This window comes from Strongylocentrotus purpuratus, unplaced genomic scaffold (assembly GCF_000002235.5).
Source record: "Strongylocentrotus purpuratus isolate Spur 01 unplaced genomic scaffold, Spur_5.0 spur5_scaffold_4, whole genome shotgun sequence".
Lineage (NCBI taxonomy): Eukaryota > Metazoa > Echinodermata > Echinoidea > Camarodonta > Strongylocentrotidae > Strongylocentrotus > Strongylocentrotus purpuratus.
In genome coordinates this window covers 29,590,913-29,616,808 of record NW_022145610.1, presented here as the reverse complement: position 1 = coordinate 29,616,808, position 25,896 = coordinate 29,590,913, and the positions used below count along the sequence as shown (strand labels likewise).

At 36.8% G+C, this 25,896-nt stretch overlaps 2 protein-coding genes across 2 annotated transcripts; one reads left to right on the top strand and one right to left on the bottom strand.

Moving 5' to 3' along the window:
• Positions 1 to 3,278: 3,278 nt before the first annotated feature.
• LOC115929107 (leucine-rich repeat extensin-like protein 5) lies at positions 3,279 to 4,058 on the top strand. Its single transcript, XM_030997305.1, has one exon. It carries the CDS (start codon positions 3,279 to 3,281, stop codon positions 4,056 to 4,058), a length of 780 nt encoding a protein of 259 aa, XP_030853165.1.
• A 10,963-nt stretch (positions 4,059 to 15,021) lies between these two features.
• LOC105438240 (caldesmon-like) lies at positions 15,022 to 18,350 on the bottom strand. Its single transcript, XM_030997304.1, has 3 exons — positions 18,251 to 18,350; positions 15,467 to 16,549; positions 15,022 to 15,089 (listed from the first exon to the last, which is right to left on the bottom strand). The coding sequence occupies exons 1-3, from the start codon at positions 18,348 to 18,350 to the stop codon at positions 15,022 to 15,024; spliced, it is 1,251 nt and encodes a 416-aa protein (XP_030853164.1).
• Positions 18,351 to 25,896: the final 7,546 nt, after the last annotated feature.

Genomic DNA, 25,896 nt, shown 5'->3' with positions numbered 1-25,896 from the left:
TGATGGAAGAACCAAATAGGAAATGAAATAAATATTTTTTTGAATCCGGCATATGTAGAGTGTCTTGAATGTCTACGCAATGCTGGTTTAATGAAGTACAAAGAGCATTGCGCTGGTTTAGTACTACCCAAGACAGAATTTGGTCATAAGATTCATAATTTTACCAAAAACATACCTCCGACTTTATTTTTAAAGTATAGAGAAGAAAGAAAACGTACTTTAGTTACAGTTTTTCATCTTCGAGGTGCAGTTTCATTTTAAGATTTTTCAACAAAACAAACACATACAACATTAACATTTCATTTTCTTCAATATACAAACCATAAGAATTTTTCATGATGGCAGATATAGAATCGGTTAGATATCCCTCCAGATCCTCGTTAGATGTTTCTCGTGTATCAGCATGCTTGCTCGGCTTTGCGTCTCCATGAAGAGCGAGTCTCAGACCAGGGACTATGCTATACCCGTATGGTTCAATCATACCAACGACAAGCTTTTCAGGAAACACCACTCGTTCATCATCACAAGATACAGCCTTGCCTGGTTTGTACGACAAGATTTCATGTCGTAATGTAGCCATCCTCGTCTGAAAATCCGCGTTTGAAGAAGCCATTTTGAATAAATACCAGACTACGTATGAATGAGTACAACCTAATGCAGTTAATTAAATCAGTATACTCTCGCAAGGCAAATGTTTACCGTTCAAGATATGGCTTTCATAGATTCCAGTGATAATTGGTTCCAAAGAACATCAACTAGTTAATAATCTATGAAACTAGATTACCTTATAATTAGTAATGCAATTGTATTTGTATTAGTCGGAGCGAGTCTTCTTTTTAGTAAGGATAGGGTTGATAGGCCATGCACTTTGTATTTTCAGTGTTGCCGAAATTATTGCTGAATGTGCATTAAAAACCCTACCAATCATATATTCTAATATTTTGTATGAGTTTACGATTTGTTCTGGTGGCCTTTTAAACTGATGCATACTTTCGTGGTTCTTCCTAGTACAGCTACATGTATGTGCATTGATTTGACTCCTGATCACTGAGCTGCCCCTTCCCAAGCCCCATCCCCCACATCCATTGTTTAATGTGTTAATGTATCAGTGTGATTTCATTGGTCTCTGGTTAACGAAAGATAAAGAAGGTTTCCTTTAAATAATTAAAATGAATTTATTACGATTGAATTAGCTAAATCACGTATTGATTCAAGATCGCTATATAGTCAAAAGTATTGAAAAATATATACAATTACGAACTAAATTATACCACTTAATACCCCTTAATGTTTGTTGTGTTTTTCTTAATTCAAAAGTGAAAGGCGGACTGGTTGAATTAGGGCCTTTGTTATGAAGTATTCGCAAGAAACATACTTTTTTTTAATAAATATTACAAAACATGCAAATTGACATTAATAATTGAGCACATGTTGAAGGAAACATATATATTAATTTGGATACGCTTGAAAATAAGTATACAAGTCATCACTTCATGTCTTCTGCAGTAAATATATATAGTTGATGTATTAAATTGTGTTCGTTGTAAATTTGCAATAAGTACATTGAATAGGGCAACATAAAATGTTAACCAAATTGCAACTGTAATACCTAAGCCTAAACATATATAACCCAGCATTTCAACAAGGTCTACCATTGGTAGCTTCTGGAGTCCATCATTCTCATCGTCCAATGAGAGGGCTTGTTCTACAGATGAATGCTGGTGGCCGTATCGTACAGGAAAGTCCATTGGCTCGTTTGAATGACTAGAGCCGACCACCTTACCTCTGAGAACAGGACTACTCATGATGGAGCGAGCGATGTCTGATGATCAGGCGCGTACGCAGGATTTTTTCAAGGGGGGGGGGGGGGGGGGGGGTTTTAACATTTTTGAATCGGGCCGAAAAAAAAAATCGCAACGACTCAGCCGGCCGCTGAATAAGCGGGGGGGGGGGGGGGGGGGGGGGGGGGGGGGGGGGGGGTAAGAGGACATTTTTTTTTTTTTTTTTTTGGTCTCGAAATTTGAAAATTTGACAATTTTCTCCGTTGGGGGTGGGGGGGGGGGGGGTAAGGTCACCTTTTTTAGGTCAAAGGGGGGTGTTTTAGGGGTGTTTTAGGGGGGTTTATATACAAAGAATACCAAGGGGGGGTTTAACCCCCCAAACACCCCCCCCCCCCCCCCCCCCCCCCCCCCTGCGTGCGCGCCTGCTGATGATGATGGTCCGCCACGTCCATCGGAGCTCATCCCGATATCATTTTCTCTTATCGATAGCAGAGGCACAAACATACCTCAGTACTATACTTGGTAACATCTACCGGAAGAGAGTGAAGATTGAAAATGAAAACACCTAATTCATGTACAACAGAATGAACAAAACAAAAAACTGATTTTCTCAAACCTTTCTGACCCCCATTTTGCAAACATGTATACATATCATTTTTTGGTCCTATTTTTGATGTGTATGGTATTATCTGTTGTTACATGTATGATTGGTGTAAAATCGTCGAAAATCACCTTTTCTGTTGTGCATCATCACCTGAGAACATTATAATTATATCATTGAATGATCATATTGGATACTCGTTTATGTTTTTAACGTGATCTGCGAACTTTTGGACGTTTATTACTCATTTCATCGATGCTGCTTTTTATATATACGTGAACTTATACGGTAACTTATTATTACGCATTATACACCATCACAACTTTCGTCATTCGTTAACTTGACATTTGCAGTTATATAACTTTCGTCATACGTGATTTGTGTTGTATACACATGGTGATTTATTGTATGCTTCTTATTTGAACATTATACAGAGTTACTGACCGTTGAGTGTTGCATGATCTTTGAACAAATTTTAACTCAGAATGTCGTCGGTGAGAACAAACAGATACAAGGGAACCCCTGGAATGGACAATTTTTCCTATAAATTACCGAAAGGGATAACCGTTAGCAACATCCGTCACGCTGTACAGATAATATGTTCATCTCATCTCCTTCATTCAGACGTAGACTTAGATAATGAACATATAAAAGACAATCTCATCCGCATATATCCACTCCTAAACCCGTTCATATGCAGCCATTTTGTTCTGACCCGGAACGTAGAAGTACCGAGTGAGACAGACAAAGAGGACGAATCTATTGTCAGTCAAGTGCCCTCATCTAATGACAATAGAGATGCAAGCCAATGTCAAATATGTGATTTAAAATGTCACGACAGCGAGACAATCTGCATGAAATGTAAGTGCATGCCACTTAGATTAGACCAATTATCCATGGAGTTAAAGAAAGTGCAGCATGTGATCGATGCTTTGTTAGACACTCCGCCGTCACACCCATCACCTCAGCAGAAGAACACAGCTACATTGAAAACATCTCAATCAACCTCGTCAAGCAGCCGATCTGACCAACCCACACCACCTGGAACCACCCGAACACGGCCAGTCGACCAGAACCCCCAACCACGCAGCCGTCAGCATCCCTCACTCCCAACACCGGTAGCATCAGATACCACTCGAGCACCTCGACAACCTCCTCCAGCCCCCTACCAGAACTTCCAACCCATGCAAGCACGAAACCGTCAACATCCGGCCTCGCTACCGAACCCGTCAGGCCCACCACTCACTCAGCAACGTTACCAGCAGACAACTGCCCCACCACCCGATCAGCACCGCCGCAACTTCCCCAACTCCCCTTTCTACCGAAATGCCCAATCCCAGCCCCCATCCACTCCTTTCAACCAACAATACCGAAACCAGTACCCTCCCATCAATTCACAGCAACTATCACACAGTATGTTGAACCAGGAACCTCCAAGAGACTACATTTATGACCAACAACGTGCTCTATTCAATTCGCGCCAAAGAGCCTCGTACGCATCTGCTCTAGTGAACCCTCCCACATCCTCTCTATACGACGATTTATACATGTTAGGATGTGAAAATTGTGGAGAAGAGAACCACAGAGCCCGAGCATGTCGACACGGAATGCAACTCCAATGCCGTTACTGCATGCAATACGGACACAAGGCAAAAATATGTCCGTTCTACTATTAGCACACAGGCCAAGAAGAGAGTGCCCAGATAGATTGTACTGGAGCATGTCACTCACCTATTTAAGAACTGCCTTATGTAGACAATTGTAAACTCATAAATTCATACACTGTTTCATGTACTGTGAATCAAAACAAAGGGGATATATTACGTAAACCTAAATTGAATGAAAGTGACGTAATATATCACACGCAAAACAGTTCTCACACACCTAAAAGTTTGAAAAGTTTGAAATGTATCTCCTTAAACGCAAGAAGTATTGTTAATAAGATTGAAGAAATTCAAACAATTATCAAAATTGAAAATCCTGATATATTTGTATGTACGGAGACGCATTTAAGTAAGGATATTTTATCTAATGAAATATTTCCACAAACGTATATCGTTATAAGGCGAGGCGTCAAAAATATCGATACCAGCAGGCTGCCGCCTCACGTATTGGCGCATCGAGGCTGCAATTACGGCCGAAGCCTGGCTGGGGCAATTATTTTTCACTTATTAGCCCAGCCGGCTTGCGCCAGGCTGGGATCTGAGGCTCGGTTTCCAATCGAAAGGCGGCAGCCGGCGCATGCTTTTGTTCGGAGACCATTATGATGACATCATGAGTTAATTGAGGGTCCTACCGCCAGCGGTAGCCGGCTGAGCTAATTTAAAAAATGCAGCCAGGACGCACAAGTGCAGTTAGCTGCCGCTGGCTGGTATATTTATTTTTGACGCCTCGCCTAAGAAAAGAAGATAGAAATCGGCATGGCGGTGGCCTTCTTATTGCCTACAAAACCCATTTGTCTGTGACACCTAGACCAGACCTGGAAACAGATTGTGAGATCCTTTGGTGTGAAGTAATATGTCACGATAATAAATCTTTGTTTGTAGGTGTGTTTTATAGACCACCGAGCAGTAGTTTAGATGTGATTAAAGAGCTTAATAAATCTATGTCGATATTATCAAATCATGGTAAGAAGGCTAGAAATGTTATTCTAACCGGTGATTTCAATCTTCCTAAATTAAAGTGGCAAGACGGACATATTGTAGAAATAGATAATACTGATTTAACACAAAATATACTTACGATCATCGAGAACAATTTTTTATATCAACACATATCGCAAACTACAAGGATCACTGATACCACCAGTAGCATATTAGATCTTTTATTTACATCTGATCCATCCATTGTTAGTAATGTGAATATTATTCCCGGTATAAGCGACCATGAGGCTATTGTTTTTATTATTAATTGTACATTAAAGGGAAAAGGTTGCAAACCCAGAATGACTTATTCTTATTCAAAAGCAGATTTTAACAAATTTAGAAATGATTTAGAAAACGCACCATTAACGGAATCACTTGTAAAAGAGGACTTAGAATCATCATGGCAATCTTGGAAAAACATTATACTTAATGTTGTAGATAAGAACGTACCTCATAGAAAAGTAACAAGAAAATATCACGTTCCGTGGATAGATAAAGACGTTAAGAGACTGTTTCGGAAACGGAGGAAATTTTTCGAAAAAGCTAAAAAATCGAATTTACAATCCGACTGGAATAAATTTCGTAAAATAAGACGAGACACCAAAAGACTTATTAAGCTAAAATATAAAGATTATTTGCAAAACAACCTCTGTGAGGACATCAAAAGTAACCCCAAAAGATTTTGGAATTTTGTTAAATCAAAGAAAAAAGTGCAAAACCCGATTCCGTGCCTGAAGGTAAATGGAATTACTTTTACTGACGATAAAGAAAAAGTAGATACTCTAAACAAACAATTTGAGTCTGTATTTAAAGACACTAATGATGGTCCTTTTCCACCATGTGAAGAAAGAAATGATGTTCCTGCCATGAGTGATATTCATTGTTGTGTCGCTGACGTATGTAAGTTGCTCAAAAGCATTGACGTTAATAAGGCTCAAGGTCCTGATGGATTATCTCCCCGTGTATTGAAAGAAGGGGCGGAGCAGCTTGCACCCTCGCTTTGTCAATTGTTCAATATGTCACTTTCTAAAGGAGAGTTACCAATTGACTGGCGAAGAGCAAACGTGTCTCCCCTTCTTAAGAAAGGTAACAAAGAAGACCCGGGTAATTATCGCCCAATATCACTTACTTCAATTACTTGTAAACTACTCGAAAAACTTGTTTGTAAACATCTTGTTCATCATTTTAATCTACACAATGTCTTATGTGATAACCAGCATGGTTTTCGCGAAAAGCGGTCATGCGAGACTCAATTGATTGAAGCTATTCACGACTGGAGTAGTTGGATGAACTCCGGCTATAGTGTTGACATAGCATATTTAGACTTCGCTAAAGCGTTCGATAGCGTGTCGCACAATTTATTAGAACGAAAGTTAAAAATGTATGGTATTCAAAATTCAAATTTAAAATGGATCATGAATTTTTTGAAAAATCGTTCACAACGAGTCGTCCTCAATGGTGAATACTCTAATTGGGTAGACGTAAAATCAGGTGTACCACAAGGGACAATTTTAGGTCCAATCATATTTTTATGTTTCATAAACGACATTTCCTATAATATTGATTCAACTATAAGACTTTACGCAGATGATTGTATTTTATATAGGCCTATCCACTCTATTGAAGATTGCAAACTTTTACAAAAGGATTTAGAAAATTTAGATAAGTGGGCAAATTCATGGCTACTTGATTTCAATGTAAACAAATGTAAGATAATGCAAATGTCAAGAAAGTCCTCTAAACCACAGTATGAATATAAATTGGGTGGACATAAATTAATTAACACTAAGTCAGAAAAGTATTTGGGCATTACTATAAATGATACCCTTAATTTTAATTCTCATTGTAACGAAACATACGCAAAGTGTAGTAAGATTGTAGCTATAATCAAAAGAAATTTTCTTAATTGCCCACGTTCTGTGTTTAAAACCTTATATGACTCTCTTATACGTCCATGTCTAGAATATTGTTGTATTGCATGGGACCCCTATAGAGTTTCACATATAAATATTATTGAACGTGTCCAAAAAAACGATATTTAAGAATGATGTTTAGAGACTGGGAAACAAGTTACCATGAACTATTAGAAAAATCAAGTTTTGCAAAATTAGAAGAAAGACGCAAGTACCACAGATTAGTCATGTTTTATAAAATAATAAATAATATGGTAAATGTTGGTCCGATTGAAAAAATTATACGTGCTCACAGAATTGGGCGTAATGATCATAATATGAAAATGTACGTACCATTTGCAAAAACAGATTATTTCAAAAACTCTTTTTTTATAAGAACTGCCAATGAGTGGAACATGCTCCCAAGTAATGTTGTTAATAGTCCATCTCTTTCAACTTTCAAAATATCATTAAAAAGTTGCTTACATATTTAACTTTTTAAACTCCGCAATAACAATTTGTTTTTACATTTTTATACAACTACATCCAAATTCGCGCAATATCAACTATATTTTAATTTTTACCTTAGATCATGCTGCAAAATTTTTTATATAGCATTTTGATCCCTGAAATACCCAATCATTTGTATATTCAATAATGCTGTTTTGCAATCAATAATATGTTATGTATTTATTTTCGCTCTAAACTACATTGTGTATATAATTATTTGATGTATTATCGTGTTTGATATCATTTTTTTGTTGTAACTATGTTATGCAATAATAATATTTGTGAACTTTGCTTTTTATCAGGGATGCAGACTTGTACGGGTTTTTCAAACCCTTTTCTGCATCCCTAGACATGCTTGTCTGAATAAATACAATACAATACAATACAATAGCCGTTGGGTCTATAACCAGTTTTTCTACTATCCAATTAGTCTATTCCCATATGGTCTACACCAAGTCGGTCTACTATCCACATGATTTAATAATCATTTCGTCAACTTTTTATTCGGTCTAATGAATATTTAGGCTAATACTCATTTGGTATAATCATTTTGTTCTAATTTCCAAATAAGTCTACTAAGTCTACTTTCCATATAGTCTAATAATCATTCAATCATAAATAATGATAATAATAAAATGATTATTAGATAGAAACCCATACCATAACATAGTGTGATATTGTACAATTATTTAGTCTTCACGTTTTCATAGCTACGTATCATTTTTATGGTGCGAGTGAATATTAACCTACCAAATAATTCGGAATCACTTCTAATCTATTATTTCACACTCCTCAATCGCAAGCTTTCTTCATTCATTTAAAAATGTGCACTTTTAAGGGAATAGATAAGACATGCTAATATAATGAAAACTGAATCAAATGGATTCACTGTAAGTCCCTAAGCAACATACTATCGGGTGAGAGAGGTAGGTGCATGTGATGGTGATGATGATGAAGATGATGATGATGATGATGATAATGAAAGCCATTTTCATATATCTCTTCTCATGACTTCTCTCAGTGAGCCTTTTGCAGGGAGTGGAGATGGTGTACATATTACAGCTTGTAATTTATCAGTACGCGTGGAGGTGTCGTAGTTTAGTGGGTGCGTCATCGGACTGTTGATCAAATATTCGAGGCACTAATGTCCGTTATTTGTCAAAATCGACCCAGGTACCTGAAATAAATTCATTCTTTGAAATACTAGAGCGCCAAAATGACAGCCGTACTGGAGTCGGGGTAATTATTTGTAGCGCCTATAGGCATACATTAGTGCTTTTCAAGAACCGAATATTGTTATTATTATTAGTACAGTCGAACCTGCTTTGGCGACCACCTGTCTACAAAGACCACCTGTCTATAAAGACCACATTTTTTGATTTCCTTGAAAATGGTTTCTCATTGAAACATGTACTAAAGGAACCCGTCTACAGAGACCATCTGTCTACAAAGGCCACTGTTTGTGTTTCCCCTGGGCGGTCGCTATCGACAGGTTTAAATGTAGTATTATTATCATTGTTATTAAAACTACTTATACTCCTATTACCACTTCTGCTATTATCATTATTATCTCCTCATTTAACACCATTGAAAATACAAGCATGATGTGCCACTTCATGAGCACTGCATGGCATAGTTTTTTAATTATCTGTACATGTCAGTCGAGTAACCGTGGTTACGTGGTCCATACTGTGACTCTTGAAACAGCATCACTATGTCTGTTGAAGCCAGAAGGTTGTTATATCATTCTGTTTTAACACTGATGTAACGTCCTTCTGGCTCCAAACACTCTAGTATGGGTTGAATGAGGTGCTGCGAATGACAATCACACCCATGTTGTCTCCCCGTTAAAATAAATAACATAACATACTAAACTAACTTTTTAGCATAAAGCGGACTCGTATGCCTCTTGACGCAAAGAGAATCAAGAAATATAATTGGTGCAAAATTTAGGTAGCGGAGTTAGTCCAGGAGGTCTATTGTGAAGTTTTTGTTTGTTCTGTCATGATAGAATAACGACTTGCTCTTATCTTCCCTGGGTAGATAGGAACCTTATCCAAAATCATATCTCGATTATCCAGTCAGAGCAAGCTCTTGAGCGTACGTAAGAGATAGAGAGGGTAAGAGAGAGAGAGAGAGAGAGAGAGAGTGAGAGAGAGAGAGAGAGAGAGAGGCGGGGGGGGGGGTCTGTATTGTTTATGTATTACACAATTTTTGATTAGTTTCGCCTTTAGGTATCGATGTATACCTTTTGATTTTTCAAGTGCTATTTTTCCTTTTTTTGATGTCAGTGCTATTTCAGAGTTCCCGGTATATATTCACATGACCTAGACATATCTTTCCTGAACCACAACGAGCTACCCCCCCCCCTCCACCCCGTCTCACTCACTTTATCCCTCTATTTCACCTACCGCTTTCTTTTAACGAATAAATAGATCCTGGTTTCTCGGAAATGGCATATTCTTTTTATGGCATTTTAGAAGATTATTTTTCTCTATTTATTTTGACTATGTTTTCTTTTATGAAAATCGGATGGTGATGTTGGATTTCCCCGAAAATTATGTAGCTTTTATTTTATGTCCATATGTACAGTAGCGACTAAATCATTCGTACCCGTACCAATTGTAAGTGTGTGAACAAATAGTTTGTCCCAATTTATGTTTCTTGATAATGTGACATATTGATGCTTACATTAAAAAGGCCCTAATTCAGCCTTTCATTCATGAGTTACAAAAACAAAAACAATCCAGAAATATCAAATTTACCAGGGATATGAATAGTTTGTTGTTCACTGTATGCGACATGGACCGTAATGTGACTAATCAACTTGATACATCAAAAGCATGTGAAGTGAAACTTCAATACATCTCATAATTGTCACGTCAGCTAACGTGTGAGTATGCTTACTAGACAAGCAAGGACTTTGAAACAGACCAATGATATTTACTCAATTTCAATCTCGGGTACTAAAAGTCGAGTACATAAAGTGTGTGGGCGTATGAGTTCGGTGATGGAGGCAATATTAATAGAAATCAATTATAAGAATCGACCAGATTAAAGCTGGGTGTACGAGTTTGTTGATAACGCCATCTTCGGCGGGCTCGCAGCGTGTCTAGGGAATATTATAGAGACAATTATATACCAGCCGGCAGTACATATTTATTTTACACAACTGTTTAGCCACTTCAGTCAAATATATTGTGCAAACGACTCGAGACAGAGTCTAGCATTACCCTTAGTAGTTTTGTTGGATTGCTGGAGCTGTACATGTGTACATAGTCGTTATTTGTTTCGGGTTAAATCTATCCTCTCTTCTCTTTCATTATGTATTTCTGTGTTCTCCTTCAATCTATGCTCTTCTCTTTTGTCATGTATTTTTTACCCTTCTATCTATCCTTTTTCTCCGTCGTTATATATTTCTTTATTTTTCCTTCAATCCCCCAGTCTGTCCCCTTCGTTATGTATTTCTTTTGTTCTCCTTCATTCTAACCTCTTCTATTTTGTTTTATGTATTTCTTTGTTTCTCCTTCAATCTATCCTTTTCTCCTTCGTCATCTATTTCTTTGTTTTAATCTGATATAGGTCTACCGTCTACATCCCTTTCTCGACCTTTTTTTTAATATTTTTTTTTATGTATTTCGCTGTTTTCCTTAGTCTAGATCTATGATCCTCTTAGCTCTTCAATTATGTATTTATATGTTCTTCCTTTGACTTATCCCCATTCTCTTTCCTTGTGTGTTTCCTTGTTTTTCCTTCTCCATATCCTCTCCACTTTCCTTGTCAGTTTCCCCTAATTTCTATCATCTTCCCTTCCCTGGATGCGTGCTTGCACATAGTGCGCTGACGACTTAGACTCTTTCACCAGAGCACTTCTTGGATTTTTTCGCGAAAATGGCTTAACAGTTGTGTAAAAAAAATATGCGCCAACCGGCAAGAATAAGCTGGGCGTACGAGTTCGTTGATAACGCCATCTTCGGCGTCTTGCAGCAAGTGTAGGGAATATTATAGAAATAAAATATAAGAACCGGCCAGATTCTCCAAGGTTGGCCGGACGATCAGCAGTCGACCAGCGAAGAACAGCTAGACGCACATAGTTCCCAAGCTAGGTACTCTTGCGACTCGACTGCCTTGATTGATATAACTATTAAAGAACCAGACCATGCAGGCGTAAATGGTAACATTTGACTGAACGCAAAAAAGTACAACCTACAACATTATGCTGTTATCTTGAATTGAAAAGAAGCAAAAGCAATGTTTTGTCTACTAAGCCATTACAAACTATGTAAAGACAAAGAAATTGTATTACCATTTAGCAGCTTACATATTCCAAATGAAATCAAAAGTCATGTCACTCTATTTCTTACATAATTAGAGTATCATCTACATACATTTTCCCCGCTATTGTAATGACAATTGCATATGACATAAGATATCAAATATAATTTCTATGATCAACTAACATTTGCCAAGTGCTATACAGCAACACATACATTTGCAATTCGAGGAAACACAGATATCAAGAGTAAGGCCTACTTGATTTAGGATGCCAACTAAGCCCAAACGATATTTTGCCCGCAGATACGCCTGCATACTGTACATGCGATTATTGTTAGAAATAGTAGCTTACATTATAACCAAAAGTCATGTCACTTTATTTCGTACATAATTTTCAGAGTATCATGTACATAAATGTACATTGTAATATGCATGGTGACAATTGCATATGACTTAAAATATTAAACACAATTTATATGAACGACTGGCATTTTCTAAGTGCTATACAGCAAAATATACGTTTGCAATTCGACGATACACAACAATCTAGAGTTGCTTGATCTGGTATGCCGACTATTAAAGCCCATAAGATATTTCACGCCGATACGCCTGCATACTGTACATGCGATTATTGTTTATTTACGTTCAATGCGGAGAGAATTTTTGTTTATACAGAGTACTAACGATTGATGTAACAAGCGCAAAGCAATAAATGTTCATCTATTGAGTATCTTGTATCAAGAAATTACGGAAGTTTCTTTCATAGTTAATCTTTGCATTCCCAGTGTATGACCACATCTATGTACAGTAAAATGAGTTTCTGCTTAAATAGTATTCAGCCAATTGGTTATCTGTTCTACCGTATTGGCCTACATCTACCATGTCTACATCTAAATCTTCTTGTATAATCTGTGTAATTTAAGACATTAAAAACAGTTAGATATATTTTTGAGATCTGGTCAAGAAACTGTCTTTAAAAAATAAGTAACTCTTGTTTTAACTACTGTTCTAAAATGCGGTTGGTACAGATATAGCAACGAGTGTTGTAGCTTTTCTATTTGACATAATTCGATTCTACTGCTTCAAATTAAGATTTATTTAAAAAAGTATAGTAAAATGTTAAAAAATAATAGTTTAGGATTGATCAAACCTAATATCTTTTTGGCAGATTAAAGTACAACAATAAATTAAAATTGCTCCGGTTAAAATAACTGCTAGAATCGGTTAAATTTCTATATCCAGATATCTTGCCAAAAGAAATTTCAAATCACATTATGAAATATCACGCTCTGCATGCCATTCTTGTAATATTTTAGAGGATTCACATTGTTGAAATTATGTATGCGGTACTTGGATACAATATGGTTCGGTTAATGATTATGGAGATTATGTCTATAACGCTTCGTCAGGCCGACCATACCGACGCTCCTCGACCACATCACCGTGTTCATGGGTCAACAATCATTTGACACTAAAGACCAGTCGCCCTGAAGGAAGGGTCCCGGAGTGGACCTGAAACGTCGCAAGCTAAACAAACGTAAGTAAACTTGACTTGATAAAGGTTATCTGGTAATTACTTATGAGCTGAGTGCTTTCTGGGAAACATCCATTATTATCTTTACGAGGAAAAAGAGCAATATTTTCTCTGGGGATGTATCAGTAAGAACGAGTTGGGAAATCAGGTCTTCTTCGTTACTTATGATTCCGCCTACATGGCTTTTATCCAAGGTGGTGGATTCCTCGTTGGGTTTCCCACCATAAGATACCAGAGGGGCTATCTCAGACATGTCTTCAGGTAGAACTTGCATTTCATTGCTGGGCGATTGTTCAGAAGGTTGAATGCTACTAACGTTGTTCATATCATCGGGAAGTACTTCTTCAGAGGACACCTCTTCAGAAGTCACTTCAGATTCATCCAAGTCCTCTGTACTGTGCTCCCGTGATTGAACAAGATGTTGACTCCTACTTCCACCTGTCAAGTCCTCCTGGGTTGTGGAAGCCATGTCTCCTGTATGCTCATCTCGAGGAGTGTGGTTACTGCTTGCTGTAGCTTCCTGAAGTACCTGGATGTCAGTATGTCCTTTGGTCTGGCCCTGTTCTAGAATGTTCTCATCTCTATAAGGTAGCTACTGATCATTGACGTCTACGTTGGCATATTCAGCATCGATCTGTTCTTCTGCTCCACCTGACCGGCAGCAAGAAAGAAAGCAAATAATTGTTTTATTTCTCAAAACACATTGAATCAGAACTATCATGATTTTGTAGAACTTATCGCATGGAATTTTTAAATTTTAATGTCTACCATCTATAATAAGAAAAATGCTTACTAAAAGTAGTACCTAAGCTCTCCTTTCATTCAATTTCTCTCCTTTAATAGTATTTATTTAAAAAAATTATCAGCAGTGTAAATGAGGGAAATGAACTTGTTTCAGAAAATACTATAAATCTGTCTCTAAACACATGGGCCGTATTGTACACCAAATATAACAGCACGTTGCTGAAGTGTTGAATGGGGTCCTTATTACGAAACTACAATTTATTGTTCTTAATGAAAATATACGTTACCTTCGCTGAGATACAGGTCTGCAAGGTTGACTAACTTGGCAGCTTTCAGCGCCTTCGTTAGCTCAACCCGTTCATTTTTCCTGGACACACCTCTTCTCCATTGTTTCAGCATGTGACGAGTTCCATCACTGGTAACTCGGTTGAACTTCACATTGGTCATGAGCGCTCTCTGTATATCACCATGTAGGATTCCCAGCTGACCAGCAAGGCTGTCGATCTTGGCTTCATCGTAAAGATCGTCAGCTATCTGCTGTAATATGCCTGCAAACTCATCATCTGGGGGCTCCTCTCTAGAATGGTACACGGTAAACAAAAAAAAAAGACAAACTTGGGGTGGTCAGAGAACGTTGGTATGACATATACACTTAAAAAGTCAAGTAAAATCTTTACTTAGGTGAAGATAGGAAGGGAAAAATACGTTCTTCCAGTGATGAGACCATACTCAACATGCTCAAATTATTGATATCAATTCATGAAAGGATTTTACTTTTAAATCTAATCACCATAGACAAGAATGCAGCTAAGATAATCATTTTTTGTTAATGAGTTGTAATCTTGTATTCACTTCTGCTTCTACATAATCACAGGTGGTCATGATTTTTTATTCATAGAACATAAGTGCTGTCGTACTTTTATAACTGTTATTGCCAGTCTAGCATCACTCATTTCACATACAAAAGTACATTCCATAGTAGTTTTGTCACTGCAAGATCAATAATGCGTTCATTGTCATAGAGTATATATATTTTATCTCACCCTGCTTGTAATGTATCACTCCTTCCCAGTCCTCCGGTTGAATTATCCTCAAAAGATGATGTGCCTGTCATGAAGGAATGAAGTCAGTTTGAATGTAAAAAATAACATATAAGATAAATGTTTTTAAATGATCTTTATCGTTCACTGTATCTCCATGTGTTTTTTTTAACTTCTAAAATGTAAATAATGCAAATCATATACATAAGTGTAGCTCTAGTTTCCTTGGATAATGTAATCGAATGGCGTTATTGTTGGCTTAATGACAACTAAAACAAAACAAGAACAATAAAATCTAGGTTTAGAACCATATTAGAATTGATAAACTTCACATTATAAATATTTTAAAAAGTAACCAAAAATGGAATGGGAGTTAAATAGTAAGATGTATATTTTAAAAAAAGGAGTTGAAAAGGAAAATAAGGTTGAAAAACAAAGTCTTACCCCCCTGAGCTTGTTTCCCAGAGGTCACCCAAGGAATGAAACTCCATTGTTGTGTCTCTGCTTTCTTCTTCTGCTCTGCTGATCGTATCTCACTTTCTAATTGAATTTTGGTTCTCAGCTTCCAGATCTCACGCTCAAGTTGCTCCAAAAGCTGTTCCTTTGAGTCATGCTCCTTCTTCCAGCTTAATTCTATTGATCGTATGTCCTTCTCAGCTCTTGCTCTGTCTTCCTCTCTTCCTTTCTTTTGCTCCTGAACTTGCTGTCTTAGAGTCGTCTCATTTCGGCCTTTCTCCTCTACGGTTTCTGTCAAAGTGTCTACGCGTTGTTGCTTAGACTCGAGTTTCTTCGTCACATCTGCTGCCAATAAGCACTTGTCTTTTTCAGCTTTTGCTCTGTCTTCCTCTCTTCCTGTCATTAGCTCTTTAACTGTTTGTGTTAGAGTCGTCTCATTTCGCTCTTTCTCCTGTACAATTTCTGTCAAAGAGTCTACATGCTGTTGCTTAGACTCGAGTTTCTTTGTCATTTCTGCTGCCAATAAGAGCTTGTTTTTTTCAGCTCTTGTTCTGTCTTCTTCTCTTCCTTTCTTTAGCTCTTCAACTTTTTGTGTTAGAGTCGTCTCATTTCGCTCTTTCTCCTGTACAATTTCTGTCAAAGAGTCTACGTGCTGTTGCTTAGACTCGAGTTTCTTCGTCATATCTGCGGTCAATGACCGCTTATCTTTTTCAGATTTTGCTCTGTCATCCTCTCTTCCTTTCTTGAGCTCTTCAACTTGTTGTGTTAGAGTCGTCTCATATCGCTCTTTCTCCTCTAAGATTTCTGTTAAAGTGTCTACATGATGTTGCTTAGACTCCAGTTTCTTCGTCATTTCTGCGACCAATGAGCTCATCTGTTTCTCATACCTTGCTCTGTCACCTTCGTGAAGGCATCCACGTAGGAGGTCAAGCCACTGCAACTGACCCTTATCTGAGCGCATGTCATCACGGTAAGGTATTTCGTACATACCAGTGATCCCGAGCCGCTTCAATTCATTTCTCGCTTTGGAGATGTCTCCGAGAGAAAGTAGAGCACATAGAGGGACGCGGCCTATTCAATCGAAACATATTTAAAGGTATTACAAAGTTTTGGGAAATTTTGAAAATGGGTGGATAGTGAATCTTTACAATTTTGATATAGTTGGATGCCCCTGTGGATGTATTAAACGTACTAGAAATTTTAGCCCCTGAAACACTTCTGCTTTCGAGAAATATTGAATATAAAGATTTACCGGTGCTCCCGGTAAATGTTGATAAATTTCATAAAAGCTCCTACGGCCATACAATGGTAGCTGCGACCATGACAATATCAGAATATGTAGTTGTGGTATATAATTTCCGAACGGGAATATCTAATCGGTCGATTTTAGTCAATAAACATTGTTTTATAACTTAATTACTATCTTGACCTTGAGAGGGAGCTATTCAACATAAAGTGTTTATTATTTACAATTTCATAACTTTAGAGTCGATTTCGACCGCGACAACGATCACTGAATATTGTTAGAACGCATATGCTTCCAATATGTTCATTTGAACCAAATTCATGACCCTATACCAAAACTTTGTATTACCTTTAATGAGTTTGCTCGAAATTTCGTCTAAAGTCACGATATGTTTATGACATCTACATACCACACATACGTCCATAATGTCTTTTTTTACCGGGGGGGGGGGGGGTGGTTGACACAAAGTAATGAGAAAATCTGAAATGCTTCTTCATCTATGTGTATTTTTATCAGTATTCTCAGTAGCATAGCATTTCCTGCCATATTTAAGTTGTAAAAAGAATGAATGGGCAAAAATCGAGTGAGAAAAGTAGGGAGCGGAGAGAGAGAGAGAGAGAGAGAGAGAATGATGATAAAGGAAGGAGACTGAAGATGAGCCGGTATAAGGAGTAAATGAAGTGAGTAATGAGATAGTAATACATTCACAACTATGATAATGCAAATGAAATTTAATATTCATGGGAGGAAATTTAGTCGGGAAAATCATGATAGAATAGACTGATTTTATTGTTTATGATATTGTTTAACCACAACAACTTCAACGGAAACAAGATGAAACATGATTTCGGAATTCTTAAGATCAGTAGTTAGAGTAAATTGATTAATACAAAAATGAATGAAATCAAGACCACGTTGGGTTCGATTGATACAATACCGGTATTTGGTGCAAGCATTGCCATAATTATATTCAACTTTAATCACTCCAATGCCTCGATCGGCTCAAAATAAGAAAGCTACAAGAAGATGGCTATTAAGCACCAAATTACATGTTAAAGTTTAAAAGCAGATAAGTGGAGGATATATTTCTAAGTTGTGCTTAATTTATGTTTCATCCAAATATAATGTCAAAATCGGTTCATATCTTTTATGTTCATTTTTTTTTTTTTACTGTAGATTGTCAGATCATTGGCTTATGTCTCACACGTAGATCCATGGTCAGGTGATTAAAGTGAACCATGTCAACACGGGGGCGGGTTAGATGTTTTGGAGGGAATGGTACATAGTACAGACCCTGCCCTTTTTTCAAATGAATTAACAGGACGGTCTCAAAACCCCAAATCTTATAAAATCACCGTGATTATTCGATTGGTTACCAACCGAGGATATGAGATGATAAGAGCATGCATATTAACTCTAATAGAAAAAATGAATCGTTATTTTTTTACTTTGACATAATCCCTTTGATCCCTCTTCTTTTTCTTCTTCGTTCCCATCTGTACATATACCACATATTCCTACTTAACCTCTGCACTCAGAGAGCATTAACTTATTGATGTCTCGATTTGGTGTCTTGGGTTTGTCCATATTAGGTCGCCCTCCCATTGGTGGGTTGTTCGTGCTCATATGGCATATATTTTAACACACATGGTGGCCCGAATTCACAATGGAGGTTTGTCGACAAACCTAGGTTTTCGTGCGTCATATGACGCGTTTCGACGCGTTTTTGGAAACCAAGGGGGTGTTTCACAAAGATCCTAAGTTGAACTTATCTCTAAGTTGGACATTATGGAAAGCCGTTAGCATCTATGAAAATATTTTGTAAAGGTTATTTTAAAAGGCATGAAATGTTTATTCAAATCGTTCATATTTTCTATTATCAAGGAGATTTCATGTTCTTGATGTGGAATTTATAAAAAGTCTAAATTACTTGATTTTTTTGCTTTTGAATATATTTTATTTTAAGGCTAGAAATGGCTTTCCATAATATTTAAGTCCAACTTAGAGTTAACTTAGGTTAACCCCTGGCTTGAAAAAAAACGCGTCCAAACGCGTTATATGACGTACATAAACCTAGGTTTATGTCGACAAACCTCCTTTGTGAATTCGGGTTTACTTGTTGTGGTCATCCATGCTGTGGTCGATGCATCGTTGGGTAGTTGTTTTCTGAGAGTATTTTGTGAATAGTATATATTCCATATTTGTTGTTGTGTTCATGAATCAGTTATCGTAGTCACACCATATGAGGGGGCCTTAACTTAAAAAGCTGTGCTTCAACCAAGGTCTCCTCGTCTTTCTTTATTCTACATTGTACTGTTATGATTATACTCTATCATATTTTGTCACATGTGTTTTCTGGAAGACAAATGAACTTGATACTTGATACTAGATACTTCATTTATTGTATGTATGTCCCAACTTTCTTAAATTTGACTTCATTGTGTATATGTGGATAGGCCATGTTTTTTATGTATATCCTTAATTTCTTTCTTTCTCTCTGTTTATGTACAGGGCTTCATGGTTGAACACGATTGTGAATGAGCTACCCTGTTTTTTAAATATGTGAATAATGATTAACAAAAAGAAATTGCTTGTAGAAATTTTATTCTGATATAAATTGAGTAATAGTTGTTTTCTTTCATGTTCCATTCATTACTGATGAAACATTATTGTGTAGCAGGGGTCATTATTGTTAGATACCTACACATTTAATAACAGTGCAAATAACACAAAACACCATATACGTAATCAAAGTTAAACAACCTACATAATGATTCATGCGTTATAGCATTTTTGCTAGTAACATTATTTATTAAATTAATTATTGTTTTAACTAATACGGTGGTGTAAATCAACGCATTGGGGTGTATACTGTGTGTATCAACAGTGCAATTTGTATTAATTCAAAAAAAATTGAAGATAAAACTTCATATGTCTTCACTTTATGATCCTACCTACCATTAAGTATTAGTGACAAACTCACCTGTATTCCTCTTTACTATCTTGATCCACTTTTGGTAAGAATTAATATGAAACGGGCTGAAAATAAAAATAAGAAAATACACCGATTCAGAATCGTTATTATTCACGTGGTGATGATTGAAGGGTTAATGACTGAATTGAATTGAATTGAACCAAGGTTTATTGAAAACACATGAGTCGCAGCCCAATGGCTGAATTGATCATGTGTACAAATAAAACACTCATTGCATATTTCAAACATAAAATACAGTTACAATTAATTTGTCAATATTGAAATACATGCATATATAGTTACTAAGATACAATTGCTTGGGCAGCAAAAATAAGAAAACAGAATATAACGTGAAGTCAGGAAAACGGAGAGGAGAAACATGAAGAATAAAGTATAAGAGGAAGTTGTAGAAAATGCATGTACATCAAAAAATATGAATTGTATACATTTATTTTTAATGATATTAACATGATTCTGCAACCCACCCCACCAAAGGCCACCTCAAAGAAGATAACGTGTATGTATTTGTTATACCCTACACTTATAATAATTGTTCATTGTGTTCTAACACGTTAACCCTATACGCAAACCTTAAGCATATCACAATGAAATTGTTCTCGCTCCGTGGGTACGCTCCATCGAATGCTTGAAGATGCAATGTTTCTCAGCACCGTAAACATTCTGTGTAGAATAGGCATTGGATGAGTGGGCAGGTGCTTCCATTTATCAATGGATGGGGAAATACTTCTTGCACCTAAATTACAATAAATAATGTTTAGTAAAGCTTTCAGTTATAACAGGTCTGAAATGCAGTTTCACCCTTCTTTCCGTATTTTATTTAAATGGATGCTACGATCCTTTACATTACACACGCACAACAACAACAACAAAAGAAATGATAGGCGTATGTTGCATATGCCCTGTCTTTCAGAGGCGTTGAATGCAAGGGCCATTATGTTGCCCTTCAGTAACATGATTAAGGGAACGGCTAAATCGTTTCTGCCCCCTTGCAGTATAACGAATATCTTTCATTACTGTGAAAGTAAAAAGCTTCAACATGCAATTATCTGACTTTTTGTTTGTTTCTTGCTTTGTTTCAAGTACAAATAATCGATTAAAACCCCTCAATGAGCACCTTCTCAAGACAGAAAGAAATGTTGTTAAATGACGTGAAATGACGTTGATGTATATAACACTAATGCCTTTTTTTTTGGATCTAAAATGTAAAATATTAACATTCCAAATATTCGGTCACTACACTCTCTTGCAAACCAAGTGATGCAGTACTGCGTGTACATTATAAACCCTTTCTCAACAGGCCCCCAAAGTCAAAATTCGTGATAAGTGCTAATCTTTACAAAAGGAAAAGGAATTTGTTTTTTCTCGTACCTCTCGCTAGACAAGATGATACATTACACTCATTATTTTGCCCCAAACTCCCCTTTCCTCCCCCCCCCCCATTTTTTTTTTTGTTGGAAATACCAAATGTCATTATTCAAAATCCGATTTATGTTTCTAACTTTGGCGTTACGTTATCGAGCATATTTCAAAAAAAACTACACACTTTATGCCAAGGCCCTGGAAGTGTGCAGGTAGGGGCTTTTTATATAAAGGTGGAAAGGTAAACTCGTGTTTGTCGCCCGGCACGCGTAACAACATTTTTATACATGTAATCCATCTAAAAAAAAAATGCATTTTATCGACAAGTAAATCTATTTCTTGTTGCTCGCACCGATGTAAATCGCATTTTAATAATTGGAATATTTCTTATCAGTAAGTAAAGTTTATTTAACCATAAAATGAAACATGTACATACAAATGAGTAACATAGTAAACATAATACGGTAAAGGACACCCTTAGAAGCAAATTGCTTGTGGTGGGTGTTTCACTGTAATAAAGGGGGTAGGGCACGATCAATTTCGCCACTCCTGTCACAACTCACAAAGCTTTATCTCGCTTAAAGCTCTATCTGCTGAGGATGGCATATCCTCAATCTCATTATCATCGTTTTTAAGTACTGTAGGTTGTGATTTGTCTGTGTGTGTTAATGAAGTCTTGATTAAGATTAATTACAATGCCGTAGAAGCAAGTGAGGGTGTCTTTTCAATTCGTTCGCTACGCTCATTCGTCTCCTAATGAACTTACTTTAAAGTTATAAGATCCTAAGTACTGTAGAGAAAGTGAATATTACGAATGTTGTGTCTTATGTAAATGGAGGTTCTGAAAATTCTTTTCTTCTTTGCTTGTGCGTTTAAAAATTGCTTAAGAAAAGTGTGATTCAAATCCCTTTAAGTCCCATTATGCCTGTGGATGCTATTCTTGACAGTGTTCCTTTTTCTACATATTACACTTTCACCCACCCTTCTACCTTACCATGCCTAATATATAAGTGATGAACACAACAATGGATACAGATGTACATATAGGATGGCAACGTATCTTTCTTTTAACGAACATATACAAACATTGCTCTTTGGAAATATTATTATTTAAACAAGCGAATATTAGCTTTCCTTGTTTCGGCGGGTTATGGGGTATATGCAGTTAGTAAGTGTAGCTTTTTTCCTAGTTTAAAAACATGTTAAAATCAATTTGGAGGTGGGACCTCTCACAGTTTCTACCCCACCTCCTCCACCCCCCCCCTAAAAAAAAAGGTGGAAACGTTTCATCGTGCTAAAAGAACAAAATATATACAAAGAGCGTAGAATCTGAAATTATTCGTAAAGGGCATTTAAGAACCTCCTTCTCCTTACCCCCCCCCCCTTCCCCCTCTCCCTCCCCTCTCTCCCTCTCCCCCTCTCCCCTCTCTCCCCCTCTCTCTCCCTCGCTCTCTTTATCGCCTTCTATCAATTTTGTAATGGGGAAATATCATACATTTGCATGTTCGTTCCGAGTCGTCTTAGTTACGTAGTGATATGAAGCACAAGAACATCGAAAAAAAGTCCTAACCCTAAAAAGGCCGGGCTATTTGAGGTGCTAGTACGGCGGGGGGGGGGGCATTATGCCCCCTTAAGATCTCGGCCGTGAAACGGCCGATCGCCGCGATAATTTGCACGCATGTCAAGTGAAGTGTATAGAATACTATGATACTTTCACATTTTTACCCATAAATCATATATTATTCCTATTTAAGCATTCTCTTTCACTACATATATTCTTTAGACCATGTGTAATAATAATACGACAAAAAATTTGGAAGAGCCAGCTTAATCCTTACGTTAGCTCTTGTTATGATGATTTCTTATGCATTTCACTGTTTTTTAACTTATTTATTTTATTGTTTTTGTAATTTTGTTATATTTCTAACTACAATTCAACTATTTTGACTCCCAAAACAACCACCTAAACTTCAAACAAGACCCAATAAACAATGTTTGATCTATTTTTAGGAAAAATGACATTACCATATGTTTTGTACACAAATCACGAAAATTAGCGATTTTCGGGCTGACATGCAAAAACAAAAGTTCACGTGACCTTGTAACTGCAGGTCCGATTTTCAAAAAAATCTTTTAAAATATGCACAAGACTCAACAGAAAAAATTCAGCGAGCGGTGAGGCGCCATCCATATTAGGGTTAAGAGTTGGTCAATTTATCGAAGATCGTAATGTTTTGGAATAAGAAAAATCATGTAGGACTACAATTTTTTCTTTTTTTAGAAGTAAACTACAGACTTATTTTCAAAATTCCTTTCTAGCTGTTTCTTACTATTTTTCTTCTTATGTAAATATTCACCTATTTTTTATTCTAATAATATTTGTATTTCGTTCCCATTATACTTTCCTTTTTTATAGGGGATTGTTGTTGTTTTATTAGCATTTTTGCACAACCTGTGTCATGCCCTTACTCTGCTCGTTCCCTTGCACTTTCAAATATTTCGATAGACAAACACGCTTTAACGAATTTCGATAGAGTAATCGGAAAAGGGCCCTTTAATTCCATTCTTATTATACTGTCATCATTCTAGTGATTCAAATACTAATTATCATGTAGTTTGTGTTCTAAACTGCCGCAGTGTTAGCTTTAGCAGTGAGTTCCCAAAATTTGTTGGACAGGTGTTTGATGTTTGATGTTTGACTTTCCTTCTTTGTAATTCATTAATCGAAGGTCATATAACTAATAAAAAGCGTCTCAATTAAAACTTGACAGAAATCTAACAACTCACGTAGTTTTGAGGCTATATATCAGCATTTTTTTTTTTTACAGAGACCAAGACCTTGGAAATTAAAAAGTTTTCATGAGGTCATGTGACATTCGACCAGATCGAGTCATCCGGAAACGGGTGTTTGCTATGGCTAATGAAAATTAATTGACTAATAATTTATTTCTTTGTAAAATCATGTTTTGAAAGACGAAGCTGATAACAAGTTGGGTATATAGATAATATATAATTCCCCCCCCCCCCCCAAAGAGTTACTATACAAGCGAGTGAGCAAAGAGAATGAGCGGTATAATATGATTTTAATTGTGACTCCGAACAAAAAAAAAAAAACAATTTCTTATGCATTTAACCCATAGAAATATCCCAAGGCACCACCTAATGATGTCATAGGCGTACTAGTATTGTAATAAGGGGGGGGGGGGGTGTGACCATCCCGTGTATACATTTCGCGAGAGAGTGACTGATTAAAAATAATGGAACTTCCAATTTCGTGCTATTTTGTTATTATAAAAATCGGGCATCTTGCTGCCCAAATAAAGATAAGTTGATGATTCCCCGAATAATGGAACGTCCAACCCTGCAATCAAACAGTAGACTTTCAAGTTTTGAATGTTGATAAGCAATACTCTGTCTTCTTCTTCCTCAAATAGGTGCGAAGATAACGAACCCTCGCGGTAAATATAGACGGGAAATTTGGATACACGAAAGTTGAAATTCCTTTTAAATAGTTAACCTTATTTGTGTGCACTCCTGTGCAAAATTTGACAAGAGCCTAATTTAATAAACACATTTCAATTAGAGCAAAGCTATTATAATTAATGTTGACCCCTTCGTATGGTCTATGCTATGTTGGGGCGCAGAACTACACGATCCCGAATCAGCATAATTATACGATAGATTAAAACAACCATGATTTTGAAAATGATCGTGCTTTAAAACTTCATCAAGTCCTTTTCCAGTGCACCGTTTGTTTTGTATTTTGGGGTCTATTCTACAGTTCTTCTTCTTCTCTTTCTTACCTTTGTAATTCTCTGCCTCCTCCGTATATAGGCCTATACGGCATTATCGATACATGATTTTTAAAAATGTGAGTTAATTTCCTTTCGTTCTTTTTCTTTCCTTTTGAATGCCACTTGTTGTGAAACTTTAAATAACTAGCTCGTCCGAAAACAAATTATCTTCGAGATTACTCCCGAAAATTACTTGCCTTTCCGGACCGGTTCTCGGGATCACGCCACCACTCGGCCTAATGAGTATAGTCGGCGAATAAGAAGGGTCCAGAACTAGACAAAGCGTAAATTGGCGTGGGGTCCAGGAGGCGGAGCCCCTGGAAGCTCAGGGATTTTAGGCATTTAATTACGGTTATATGAGCATATCTTGATATTTTTTGTGTGACGCTGACAGGTCAGTATATATTCTACGATGAAGGTTTCTAATTTTCTGTACCAATTAGGCTTTTACGGAACTGATTTCATGAATCCGAAAACTCCCGAATTTGGAAGCTTTGCCAACATGCTTGACGATGCCCTTCGTGTTTGTACTTCTCGCATTTGCTATTTTTTCGCTTTTTTTTGCTGAATTATGTTTGCTAAATCGCGCTTTATTTGCAAGGTGCTATGAAAAAGACCAATTCAGCAACCCACCCAATAAAAATAACTAGCAATAAAGATGTTCTTGAAGTTATTGTTTAATATCGTTTTGTGTATGAAGAAATAAGAGGACCTAGTGACTGAGTTTTCTGTTAATTTTTATTACCACAATCCTTGTTTCAGTCCTAATTGATTAATCCTTAATAATTATCGTTTCTTATTATTAATATGCGCGTTTATGGAATTTTGATCAAAGCGCTAAAACATGTGTCTTCTATTTTCGTGAATGTTTTTTTTTCTTCAGATTTGCAATGACAAATGATGTCATTTGGTTTCAGTCAAAATATATACGGCTCATGTGAATATGGAGAGCGAAAAAAAAAAATACTCACTGAAGTAACAGCACCATACATCCAACTTTCCCAGCAAGGTCTTGTACAACATC

Excerpts from the sequence above, each read along its gene's own strand:
- LOC115929107 (XM_030997305.1), top strand. The coding sequence starts at position 3,279 with ATGGAGTTAAAGAAAGTGCAGCATGTGATCGATGCTTTGTTAGACACT.
- LOC105438240 (XM_030997304.1), bottom strand. The coding sequence starts at position 18,350 with ATGAGCACGAACAACCCACCAATGGGAGGGCGACCTAATATGGACAAA. Across the intron at positions 16,550-18,250 it reads AATGCTCTCTGAGTGCAGAG|GCCGCGTCCCTCTATGTGCT; the intron begins GTTAAGTAGGAA and ends TCGATTGAATAG. Across the intron at positions 15,090-15,466 it reads TGGGAAACAAGCTCAGGGGG|GCACATCATCTTTTGAGGAT; the intron begins GTAAGACTTTGT and ends CCTTCATGACAG.